Raw genomic sequence first — 13731 nt, 5'->3', positions numbered from 1 at the left:
GGAAAGAACTCTGGTCAACTACTACAACATGGATGAGCCTTGAGGATTCTATACTAAGTGAAATAAGAGTCAAAAAATCCAAATACTTTATGATTTCCCATACATGAAATATCTAAAGTAGTCAAACTCACAGAAAGAAAAGTGGAGTTGTGATTGCCAGGGGTTTTGGCAGGGACAAATGAAGGATTATTGTTCAATGGGTAGAGTTTCGATTTTGGAAGATGAAATAATTCTGGAGCTCTGTTACACAGCAATATAAGTATAGTCTATAACACTGCCAAATAGTACACTTAAAAATGATTGAGATGGCACATTTTGTTATGTGCTTTTTACCACAATTAAAAAGTTTTCTTTTATTGTCATTTTACTGGGGTGTTAGGAGAGAGCAGAGGTAATTGTGTGTGCTCAGTCTGACATTTTTAACAGGAATGTGATGCTGGCTTGATTTCTCTGTTTTTTGTTTCATGTTTAGTTTTGCCTCCTTCCTGTGGTTTAGATGAACATTTTTAAAATTGCATTTTATCTGTATTATTTTTGAGTGCTGCCATTATAAGTACAGTCATGTAGGATTTAGGATGCACCCTAATCCAGCTTTCCTTGATGGCACTACAAAGACCCTATTTCCAAATAAAGATGTTCACTGGTTCCAGATGTGTTGGGGTCCTTTAATGGACCAGAACCTTGTGGTACAGAGTCGACGATAAGAAAGTGAAAGAAAGAGGCTGATATCCCTTGGTTTACACAGAGGACCAATAAAGTCCTTGATACAGGACTTGCATCGCTCACGAAGGAACCAGGCGCCCTCTCGAGGGGGTCTTAGAAGCCCGGGCAAAAAAGTGAGCACGACGGGTCTCCACGCTCCAGAGAGTCAGCCAGAAAAAGAGAGAGAGAGAGAGAAAGAGAGACAAAAAAGACCTGGGGACCTAAGCTCTGATGAAGCAAAGGTGCTTTAATGATTTTTCTATGAGTATATATAGGCTGCAGTACAAGAAACTTCTTTCGGGAATGATAGAGATCAGAAAACCAAATGTACAGCAACCGTTACCAAGGGAACAAGGGGTAATGTTAGTCACAAGGTCAGTAGACAATCCATATTTCAAGAAAGGGGAAGGAGACTAAGCTGTTTTGTCCTAAGGAGAATGTTTACTAAAGGAGACTCATGCTTGCCTCACACAATGACCTCAGTCCCTGGGAGCAGCGTGCTGTTCCGCTTGAAAAGGGACAAAGGACTCATGAGAGACAGCACGTAGGAATCCTCCCGTCAAACATTCCCTGACACAGATGGACCTGAATTTTGGGAGGCGGGTGTTACTCAATTCAGTATAGTCTTGATAGCATAAGTTCTTTAACTTTATTTTTCTTCAACATTGTTTTAGCTATTCTGGGCCTTTTATTTTTCCATATTCCTTATAGAGTCAGCTTGTCAAGTTTGGTGAAAAATTATTGAAATTTTGATTGAAATGGCATTTGATTTATAATTAATTTAGAGAGCATCACTATCTTTATAATGTTGAGTCTTCTTATCAATGAATGTGATTGATTTATATACATATAATTTATTATAGAATCCTCTTTAATGTACTTCAGCATAGTTTTATAATTTTCTTCATGAAGATATTTCACAATCAACTGTTGTCATGTGTGTGTGTGTGTGTGTGTGTGTGTGTGTATGTGTTAGTTGCTCAGTCATGTCTGACTCTTTGGGATCCCATGGACTGTAGTCTCCTCTGTTCATGGAACTCCCCAGGCAAGAATACTGGAGTGGGTAGCCATTGATTTCTCCAGGGAATCTTCCTGACCCAGGGATCGAACCCAGCTCGCCCGCACTGCAGGCAGATTCTTTACCACCTGAGCCACCAGGGATAGTGATATCTTAAAGTTTACATTGTTTAGTTGGTTGTCATTGCAGTTGCATTTAAATGTTTGTTTAATATCAACAACTTTTCTGAACTCTTGTTAATTCTGATAATTTTATCTATAAAATTTCTTGGATTGTTGGCATTTGCATGTTTTTTTACTATCTGCTTCTTTTATCATTATCTTTGTTGCTATCTATTTCACATTATAAATTACTAGAGGATAGAAACTTTTCTTTAATATGCTTTGTAGAGTAAATAGACATTGAACTTCATATTGAAAGATACGAAAGGAAACTCAGTTAGTGTTTAGGGAAGAAAAACTTGTGGTATCTTGCTCAGAGTGAGTTGATAAAGAGAAAAGCAAATGTAGAGGGAGGAGGATAGACTGAATTAGAGGTTTCCAGGATATGTAACAGAAAAGTAATTAACTATGCCTTTGTCAGAATGGGGCTACCAGTGAAAGACCTTGAAGTTCATAGTTAAGAGTTTATATTTTATTTAGAAGATGATTGATAAAACTATACTGTTAGAAAACTCAATATTTTCATTCTAAAGGTCAGTGAAATTATTTAGTGTGCTTTTGATGAACTTAAGATTTAGACGAGACTTGAAAATCTAGGGCAAGAAATCTTGTGAGAGGAAATGACCAGATAAAGGTTGGAGAGGAGCTAACTGTGGTGCTAGTCTCTTAAAAGGAGTTAATGAATTAAATAAGCCATCTTTCTTTTTTTCTGAGACATCCTTCCTGTATCCCAAAACTAGATTAAGGATTATCTAAGGTGTTGACATGATGGCAGAATGTACTGCTGTTTTGTTTTTTGGAGGCAAAGAAACAAAGTGTTTGGAAATTTTTTTCTCCCATCCAAGTACTAACCAGGCCCGTCCCTGCTTAGCTTCCGAGATCAGACGAGATCGGGCGCGTTCAGGGTGGTATGGCCGTAGACTGGAAATTTTTTTCTTAGAACACCAAGAGAAGTAACTAATGACTAATGAGTTTATTATTACTGAAATATCTGACGGTTAAAGAAAGTTGAGTAAGGGAGGGATTGGAAGATATATGTCCTAAAGCCATTAAGAAAGAATGTCAGGCAATTATCATTTAATTACTGCTACACTAATATAATTTAACAAAATGTAAAAAATGCGTGATCTATAAATGTTTAAAAGACAACAAAATCACAAAGAAAAATAGTTTGGAACAAAAAAAATAATAGGTCTGCTTTTTCTCTATTTTAAGAATCTAATTTACAAAGTAATATACAGAAAATGAAATTATCTGCTTAATTAAAAATAAAGTCTTGTGTTGAACTCAAAAGTTAGTGATCAAAGTCATTTTTAGCAGCAATATCTAAGTGAGTTTAAAAAATCATCTATATAGTCTAATCTTGGCATTGTAAAGTAGGTATTTGGTTGGATCTGTCATTTCTGGGCCAGAGATGTAACAGTGGCTGGAGGTTCTAGAGATTCCGTAGTTCTAGTCTCATAAGTCCATTTCTATATGACCAATGCAATAGACTTACAGATCTACCTTCTTTGTATTACTTGCCATTGTATATTACTTGCAAAGTGAGATGTTACCACTGCATGGAAGACCAGGAAAGTATTTTTAAAAGAGATATTTGTATACATCTTAGTACTTAATACCCCGTTATAAATATTTCATGAGGATAGGGATCTTTGTCTGTTTTGTTCACTGATGTATCTTTAATTCCTTAAGTATTGCCTAATATTATAGATATTCCCTAGTGGCTCAGATGGTGAAGAGTCTGCCTGAAATGTGGGAGACCCGAGTTCGATCCCTGGGTCAGGAAGATCCTTTGGATAAGGGAACAGCAACCCACTCCAGTATTCTTGCCTGGAAAGGGAATGGCAACCCAATCCAGTATTCTTGCCTGGAAAATCCCATGAATTAAAAAAAAAAAAAATCCCATGGATAGAGGAGCCTGGCGGACCCCAGTCCATGGGGTCGCAAAGAGTTGGATACAACTGAGCGACTAACACCCTCACATTGTAGATAGAACATGTTTAGTAAATATTTACTATTCATAAATATTTTTATTTACTTTTTATTTTATTTTTATTTATAATATTATTTCTATAAATGAATGAGTGAATGGAACAGTATTGGTAATTAAAAGATTTTTTTGATCATTACAGTGAAATGTGTAACAGATCTCTTAGTATATTTATTATACTGAATTAGTATATTTAAAATATTAGATATTTTAGTATTTTGTAGGTTTGGTCTTGGGCTTCACAGGTAGCTCAGTGGTAAAGAATCTGCCTGCCAATGGGGAACTGTGAGTTTGATCCTTGGGTTGGGACAGTCCCCTGGAGAAGGAAATTGCAACCCACTCCAATATTCTTGCCTGGAAAATCCCATGGACAGAGGAGCCTGGCAGGCTATGGTCCATGTGGTGGCAAAAGAGTTGGACATGACTTAGTGACCAAACCACAACAAAAACAACAAGGTTTGGTCTTACAAATTTGTTGTTATTTGGTATTCGTTTCTCCCCTAGGAAGTAGCATTTAATGTAAGTACACTTAAAGGAATTGTGAGGGCAGAAAAAAAGAAAACACTGAGGAAATTGGATAAAGAGCCAGTATATTTAATGTTCATCAAAAGTTTTACTTTCCATTTTTCTCTGTATAAGTTAGTTGCAAGCCTTTCTGCAGCAAGTGAGTATAAACTGCATTATTCCAGTATAGCTGCATAATTGGTGTGGCCCTGTATGAACCTATGGGATCTGGGGCATGTAATGAGTTAAGCTTTTTCTGTTGAAATGTCGAGAATGCATTCAAATACTTCTGGATTCTTGCCAGGCCCACATTACCAAGACTATTCTTTAGTTTGGATTTAAATATACAGTAGGTCTGATGTACTCAGGCATGCATATTGAACTTCTACTTTCTTAATGTACTGTACAAAATTTCAAAGGGAAACTTATTTGAAACAAGACAGCTCTTTACACATTACTTATGAATAACTTGCCTCAGGATCGGCCTCTGTAGTCTTACTGAGGTAAAACTTATATAAAAGATTCATTTATATGGGTGTGACAGATTCTGGATAGATGATTTCTGTAAATACTGAGGGAATATTTGGGTAAATTATTAGAATTAAATTTTTTTCTTTTATGCCATTTCCCAGTATTTTGATGAATGAAAATTCTATAAGATATGACATTGTTGATACAAGGACTGAGATGCTGGTTAATAATCCTTAAGAGTATTTGCCTATGGCATCATTCACATACTTGTTCCTACTTTTATCTCAGTTGTAATTTAGGTAAAGAAAATTTTTGTTGTCATTAAGAGAGACATTAATTCTTTTTTTAAAAATAATTTTATTTATTTTGGCTGTTCTGGGTCTTCATTACTGTGTGGGCTTTTATCTAGTTGCAGCGAGTGGGGGCTACTGTCTAGTTGTGGTGCATGGACTTCTCAGCGTGGGAGCTTCTCTTGTTTCAGAGCATGGGCTCTAGGGTGCACAGACTTCAGTAGTTGTGGCATGTGGACTCAGTAGATGTGGCTTCTGGACTCTAGAGTTGTGGCACATGGGCTTAGTTGCTCCGAGGCATGTGGGTTTTCCTGGATCAGGAATCAAACCTGTGTCTCCTACATTGGTAGGCAGATTCTTCACCAATGAGCCACTTGGGAAGACCCAAGTTAATTATTTCTAAATAGGTCTTATGACTACATAGTGCTTTGAACTTTAGAATTATTTTTAATTGTCTTAATTTTGAAAGATATTCATTCATTTCTTCCCCTCTTCAATAGTGATTTTGTTTTCTTTGCATATACTCTTTTCTAATGCTTATTAACGAATCTGGCAACCTACAGAGGCCTATTCTTTTGCTGGGCAATGATTGGTTTCCCCATTTTCTGTTACAAAGAACCTTTCAAGTTCAATTAGTAATGTATTACTTTTCCATATATTTTTAGTTCCTCTTTATATAAATTGAGAGGTTTTGTTAAGGATGCGTGAAGGTGAAAGTCGCTCAGTCGTGTCCGACTCTTTGTGACCCCATGGACTATACAGTCCATGGAATTCTCCAGGCCAGAATACTGGAGTGGGTAGCCTTTCCCTTCACCAGGGGATCTTCCCAACTCAGGGATCGAACCCAGGTCTCCCGCTTTGCAGGTGGATTCTTTACCAGCTGATCCATAAGGGAAGCCCAAGACTACTGGATTGGGTAGCCTATCCCTTCTCCAGGGCATCTTCCCGACCCATGAATTGAACCGGGGTTTCCTGCATTGCAGGCAGATTCTTTACCAACTGAGCTATCAGGGAAGCACAAGGATGAGTGGGTTATTGGTTATTTTGGTGTACAGAACACTTACTATGTCTTAAAGACTCTGAAATGCCATAAATTTTTTAATGTTAAAAGAACCATGAATCTGACATATCTTGTTTGTTTGTTTTTTATATTGCAGGCTTGTTATCTTCATGTTGTCTGTTACAACTTTGGAATACAAACCTATGGGCAGAATAAATATGAAGAAAGTTCTTTCTGGCTTAGGTAATATAAAAACATAATGAATGTAAATTCAGGATTATTATCATAGAGTTCAGTTAATACTTACCATGGGGTACTTTGGAAGTTTAAATATTTTCTGATTTCAAAAGCTAACATGCTAAATTTATTTATCTTTTATCATGTATTATTATTCTTGTATGTTTCCAGTTGATAGAAAAGTATATTCTATTCTTAAATACTAACATAAAGAGCATGTTCTGTGTCCATTCCTCCTTTGTATTTCCAACAAGAATATGGAAATCTTTATTTTTTGCTTTGGTATATATTGGTAGCTGTTAACCCCAGAGTATAAGGGCAGGTGGGTAAATAGGAATATCAGCTAAAATTATTAGTCTTAAATGAATTTTGATATTTTAATATTAGTCAAGTAAATATATATCAAGCACTTACTATATGCTTATTACTATACTGACATTTGTACTATTGTGTTGAATCTGGAAATATCAAAGGAATAGTGAAAAAATGTAGCACTCATCTGCAAGAATCCTGTGTTTCACTGAATACCTATGCCCAGTACAGGTTCTGACACATGGTAGATACTCAGTAATTGCTGGTTAAATGAATTTCTGTGAAAAATATATTTCTCTGTAGATGTTACATAAAGTGTTTTGCATATCAGGGGATTATGGAGTAAAATATATTAAATCAATTCACTAAATGTTTCCCTTCTCTGAGTATGGGGTTAATTATAGTTATTTGGAGATAGCCTCTTGATTAGTTTAACTACTGTGAAAATTACATTTGCCATTAATGAAATAAATAGAAATATCATTAAGATTATAGTCCTCACAGGCATATATACTTCTAATAAAATATTTATGCAAATAACTTGTTTGTATAAAAGACTTTTTTGGGCCCAAAGATTGATTAAACTTTATAAAGAACTATGTCTGACAGAACAGGCTTATGTAGATAAGAGATATACTTGTCTCAATTTAGACTGCTTCACATGAGTGAGATATACCTGCAATTTTTATTATAAATCATATTTTATAAATTGAATTATTAAAAGTATACCAAAGGAACTAACTAGTTTAATGTAGGTTTACCACAGATTTCCTTTATTTATTTAGTTAGTTAAATTAATTTATTTATTTTAATTGGAGGCTAATTACTTTACAGTATTGTAGTGGTTTTTGCCATATATTCACATGAATGAGCCATGGGTGTACATGTGTCCCTTACCCTGAACCCCACTCCCACCTCCCTTCCCATCCCATCCCTCAGGGCACTGGCCCTGAGCACCCTGTCTCATGCATTGAACCTGGACTGGCGATCTATTTCACATATGGTAATATACATGTTTCAATGCTATTCTCTCAAATCATCCCATTCTCACCTTCTCCCACAGAATCCAAAATCTGTTCTTTATATCTGTGTCTTTTTTGCTATCTCGCATATAGGGTCATTGTTACCATCTTTCTAAATTCCATATATATGCATTAATATACTGTATTGGTGTTTTTCTTTCTGCTTTTCTTCACTGTGTATAATATGCTCCAGTTTCATCCACCTCACTAGAACTGATTCAAATGCATTCTTTTTAATGGCTGAGTAATATTCCATTGTGTATATGTACCACAGCTTTGTTATCCATTCGTCTGCTGATGGACATCTAGGTTGCTTCCATGTCCTGGCTCTTGTAAACAGTGCTGTGATGAACATTGGGGTACACGTGTCTCTTTCAATTCTGGTTTTCTCAGTGTGTATGCCCAGCAGTGGGGTTGCTGGGTCATATGGCAGTTCTGTTTCTAGTTCCTTAAGGAATCTCCACACCACAGGTTTCCTTTAAATGAGCAACCTTTTTATAAAGTAAATGAAGAGTAAGTTCTACTCCAAGATTTGGCAGTATTTGAGGGAGGAGCAGTCAGGAAGATGGCATCAACCTATCAAAGATTAGTATGCCAAGGAGACAGGAATGGGAAGGACAAAATAAAGAAAAAAGGATGTTATGGTGCCATGGATGGCTTCTGGAAGCTTAAGACTATGGAGGTGAGCCTGTAGTTTATGCTAAGAATAAATATGAACATGAATATTCTCTAGGGAGTGGTTTATAGGAGTAGACTTAGGCTGAAGTGGCATAACATGTAGGTTATTATCATATATGCCATGGATTGTTGACCTCTTATCTGTCATCATCTTTTTAAGAAAACCTTACAGAAGGAAAATATGATGGTGATAGAACATGACTGATATTTCTATCATAAGCTAACTGTGTCAGATTTTTAGTATACGTTTCAGTTCAGTTCAGTGGCTCAGTTGTGTCTGACTCTTTGTGACCCCATAGAATGTAGCATGCCAGGCTTCCCTGTCCATCACCAACTCCCAGAGCTTACTCAAACTCATGTCCATCTAGTCAGTGATGCCATCCAACCATCTCATCCTCTGTCATCCCCTTCTCCCACCTTCAATCTTTCTCAGCGTCAGGTCAGTTATTTGCATCAGGTGGCCAAAGTATTGGAATTTCAGCTTCAGCATCAGTCCTTCCAATGAATATTCAGGAATATTCATTCAGGAGAGTGAAAAAGCTGGCTTAAAACTCAACATTCAAGAAACGAAGATCATGGCATCCAGTCCCACCACTTCATGGCAAATAGTTAGGGAAACAATGGAAACTATGACAGACTTTCTTTTCTTGGGCTCCAAAATCACTGCAGATGGTGACTGCAGTCATGAAATTAAAAGACACTTGCTCTCTGGAAGAAAAGCTATGACAAACCTAGACAATGTATTAAAAAGCAGAGACATCACTTTGCCAACAAAGGTCTGTCTAGTCAAAGCTACCATTTTTCCAGTAGTCATGTATAGATGTGAATTGGACCATAAAGAAGGCTGAGTGCCAAAGAATTGATTTTTTTGAACTGTGGTGTTGGAGAAGACTATTGATAGTCCCTTGGACTGCAAGGAGATTAAACCAGTCAATCCTAAAGGAAATCAATCCTGAATATTCATTGGAAGGACTAATGCTGAAGCTGAATCTCCATTATGTTGGCCACCTAATGCGAAGAATTGACTCATTGGAAAAGACACTGATGCTGGAAAAGATTGAAGGCAGGAGGAAAAGGGGGTGACAGAGGATGAAATGGTTGGATGGCATCACCAAGTCGATGGACATGAGTTTGAGTAAGCTGTGGGAGTTGATGATGGACTGGGAAGCCTGGCGTGCTGCAGTCCATGGAGTCTCAAAATAGTTGGAAACAACTGAGCGACTGTAACTGAACTGAATGCGTGTTGGCTAGCAAGAAATTCTCAGTTTTTGTTTGTCTTGGAATGTATTTATTTAGCCTTCATTTTGAAAAATACTTTTACTATGTATAGGATTCTTAATTGATAGTTTTTTATTAAGGCATCCCTGCCGTCGCCCCCATTGTTTGTGATGAAGAGTCAGCTGTTAATCTGACTTTTTACATGTATCATTCCCTTTTACATGATGAAACATTTTTCTCTTATTGTTTTCAGTATTTCCTCTTTGAATAATTTGACCATAATGTGTCTGAGTATGGATTTCTTTGTGTTACCCTACATGGAGCTGGTTAAGCTTCTTAATGTGTGAAAAGCAGTGAAGTGAAAGTCACTCAGTCGTTTCCGACTGTTTGTGACCCGATGGACTATACAGTCCATGAAATTCTCCAGGTCAGAATACTGGAGTGGGTAGCCTTTCCCTTCTCAAGGAATCTTCCCAACCCAGGGATCGAACCCAGGTCTCCCACATTGCAGGTGGATTCTTTACCAACTGAGCCACAAGGGTAGCCCAAGAATACTGGAGTGGGTAGCCTGTCCCTTCTCCAGCAGATCTTCCTGACCCACAGATCAAACCAGGGTCTTCTACATTGTAGGCGGATTCTTTACCGAGTAGATTATTATTTTTTTCCATCAAATTTGGGACATTTTCAACCATTATTTCTTTGAATATGTTTCCTATCCCTTTCTCTTGCTTACCTCCTTTTGGTACTCTGTGTTTATATTGGTGTGCTTAATGATGTCCCACATTTCTCTGAGGCATTGTTCTTTTTTTCTTATTTATGTTTTATTGTTTAGATTTGTATAGTCACTATCAATCTATCTTCACGTTTGTTTATTCTCTTTTTGCCTGCTTAGATCTACTTTGAACTTTTTCTAGTGAATTTTTCATTTCAGTTATTGTACTTTTCAGTTTGAGAATGTCTACTTTTTAAAATTATTTTGATCATTTAATTGATATATTCTTATTCTCTATTTGATGAATCACTGTTACCATACCTTCCTTTAATTATTTAAACATGGTTTCCTAAAGTTTTTTGAACATATTTCCAATAGCTTCTTTGAAGTATTTTTCTAATAAGTGTAATATCTAGGACTTCTCAAAGGCAGTTTCTACTGCTTTCTCCTTTTCCTCTGTATGAGTCACTGTTTTATTATACGTCATATAATATTTTGTTGAAAACTAGACATTTTTGATAATATATTGTGGCAAGTTTGGATACCTATCCCCCTCTTTTCTGGTAGTTACTGTTCTTTTATTGTTTGTTTGGTCATCTATTTGTTTGTTTATCTGACTGGACTAATTCTGTGAGATCTGTTTTTCTTATAGTGTATGACCTCTAATGTCCCTACTGAGAGTTTTTTCTCCTGTTTTTGTCTTTTCATGGCTCTCTGGGGTTCACCCCTGCATCTGGAAACATAAGTCCCATGTTGGTCAAAGGTTGTTTTAAGCCCCACTTAGCCAGTTTGATTTTCACCCTTTCCTTTTGATTATGTGTTTGGCTTAAAGACTGTCTTCACAGTTCAGTGAATTCATTATTTTGCCCTGTGTTCAGCCAGGGGCTTGTAGCGAATATGTTCTCTCTCTGGTCATGCCTAAATGAGTAGTCTTGGTCATGTGCACAATCTCCAACACTACCCGCCACCCCCCACCCCCCAGAAATGAATGTGATTTCATTTTTTTAAGACAGAATTTTTTTAGAACAGTTTTAAGTTTACAGCAACATTGAGAGGAAGGTACGGAGATTTTCCACATACCCCCTTCCCTACCACATGCATAGCCTCCTCCTTAATCAAGCATGGCTAAGATCTCCATTGTTTTTGACTATACCCTTAGGCAGGAGTCTCTTGCTTGGTTTTCAAGTCATTTCCCTTAGGCAGAAATGCTGAGCTCTTCCTTCCTCTTTATTGCCTACTTCTTCCCTTGGGCAGAAACTGTGCCACAGTGCCGCAGTTGGTGGCAGGAGTGTGGCAGCTCCTCCTGCAGTAGACGTTGTGGAGATGGTAGCCCCTAATCTTCTTAGTATGCCCTCCTGTCCTGGAGGCTCTGCCCCAAGAGCCAGCCTGGGTGAAGGTGATCAGCTGTTAACACCTGGGGCAGAGCCTTTAGCCTAAGAGTGAGAACTGAGTTGGGGAAAGGAAGACCCAGTCCTTTCATTGTGCCTGCCCATGATAGTACTTCTGCATCACAGATCTGGGGAAGATAAGAGAGGCTAGCAGCCTGAGTCTAGGACTTGGAGGAAGAGGGAATTCCAACTTATTTTTTGTTTTAAATTGGAGTATAATTGACTTTCAACATTATATCAGTTTCAGGTGTACAACATAGTGGTTTGATATTTTTGTACCTTACAAAATGATCACCACAAGTTTAGTTGCCTGCATTCCCTATACTGTACATTATATCTCCATGACTTATTTATTTTAAAACTGGAAGCTTGTGCCTCTTGATTTCTGTCACCTATTTCACTCATCTCCCCATGCCACTGCCTAATTCCTTTCTTGACAACACTCATCTGGAGTAGCTTCCATCACATGGAGGTGGTGTGGATAGGAGCAGATCATGGCTCAAATGCCAGAGACTCTCACTGTTTTTACTGAAATTCTGTTGGTTTTGTTTAATAAATGTTTTTCAATTGCTGTATGCCCTTAGGACACTTTCCAGAGACCTTAAATGGTTGTTTTAATGATTTTTCCAGGCAGATAGTTGTTTCACTGGGGAGAGGGTCCAAGAACTCCTTGATACCACAGTTGCAGAAGTTCTATTTTCATTGATTATTTAAAAAACTGGAAGTAGAAGGTTTAATGTACCAACGGAGACCTCTGTGAGACAGGGCTTTCAATGAGGCTGTTATAATATAGGCCAGCTTTATACCCTCGTTAGCAAGCTGAAAACTCAGTTTGGTAGTTCTGGGTCTTTCAGAGTTTTTTAAAAGAAATTTTTCAAAACAATGGCTACAGTTTAGCACAGTTCACCAAAATTTTATTGACTTTCTTCCTTGGAATACCAATTTTATGGTGAATGATCTTTGTTTTGCTTTTAGGTGTTTTGAAAACCTGAGACTCATATTCATATATTATTTCTGGTTATCAGAATGTCCCATAGATAATATAGTATGGAAATTAAAGCAGATAACTGAAAGTCAAATTTCTTTACTCCCCAACCCCTTGCTCTCATTTTCAGTATTAATATAGGAAATATTAGAAATCACTTAACTGCTAAACTGGTTCATTCAGCTGCAAAATGGAACTAATATTGTGCATCACAAGGGTGTTGTGAAGCATAATAAATATTGCTGAAGCATTTGTTTTCATGAAAATGCTTGTATTTATTATAAAAATATATTTCTTATACTTTAAAATGTGCTCATAGAGAATAGCATTGAAGCATATATATTATCAATTGTGAAACAGATCGCCAGTCCAGGTTGGATGCATGAGACAAGTGCTCAGGGCTGGTGCACTAGGATAACCCAGAGGGATGGAATGGGGAGGGAGGTGGGAGTGGGGTTCAGGATGGGGAACACATGTAAATCTGTGGCTGATTCATATCAATGTATGGCAAAAACCATTACAATATTGTAAAGTAATTAGCCTCCAACTAATATAAGTAAGTGTAAAAAAATAAAATGTACTCATAAAGTAAGGGCTTGTACACACATGTAAAACACTTTTATGTAGTATATATAACCAAATGGAGAAGAGCAATACTGTAATTGTGGTGTTGATTTATTGAATATAGATCCCGAGGAAATTGTGGTTTTCTAAAGTTAGAAAATATTGCTTTATACAATTAATTTTTATGTATTAATTGGCTAATAATCTGTTGTAGTGCAAAATAGAAAAGTTGCAATTAAGTATAATTATCACATGTGTTCTTAGTAATATGTAATCTAGAAAAAAAAGTATAATTTGAAATAAATGTGCATATATATATATGCTTTTTTCCTTTTTAAATTACAGCCAAAGCTATGATATTGGGAGGATGGACAAGAATTCTGTTGAGCCAGAAATGCTGGTAAGGATCATGTTAAATATTGTAGAAGTAGGTTGAAGAAATACAGTTTATGTTATTTTAATAAATTTATAATAAT

At 36.8% G+C, this 13731-nt stretch overlaps 1 protein-coding gene across 1 annotated transcript in view; it reads left to right on the top strand.

The window, feature by feature from the left end:
- Nucleotides 1-13731, top strand: part of TEX11 (testis expressed 11) — a 254826-nt gene that overhangs the window by 86593 nt on the left and 154502 nt on the right. Inside the window, exons 9-10 of the mRNA XM_065915873.1 lie at nucleotides 6297-6382; nucleotides 13601-13655. Of these exons, the coding sequence (XP_065771945.1) occupies nucleotides 6297-6382; nucleotides 13601-13655 (141 nt within the window). The remainder of the gene's footprint in view (nucleotides 1-6296; nucleotides 6383-13600; nucleotides 13656-13731) is intronic.

The sequence above is a fragment of the Muntiacus reevesi genome, chromosome X, assembly GCF_963930625.1.
Source record: "Muntiacus reevesi chromosome X, mMunRee1.1, whole genome shotgun sequence".
Classification (NCBI taxonomy): domain Eukaryota; kingdom Metazoa; phylum Chordata; class Mammalia; order Artiodactyla; family Cervidae; genus Muntiacus; species Muntiacus reevesi.
The sequence above is the reverse complement of the archived record's forward strand: the minus strand, read 5'-3'. Positions and strand labels throughout refer to the sequence as shown.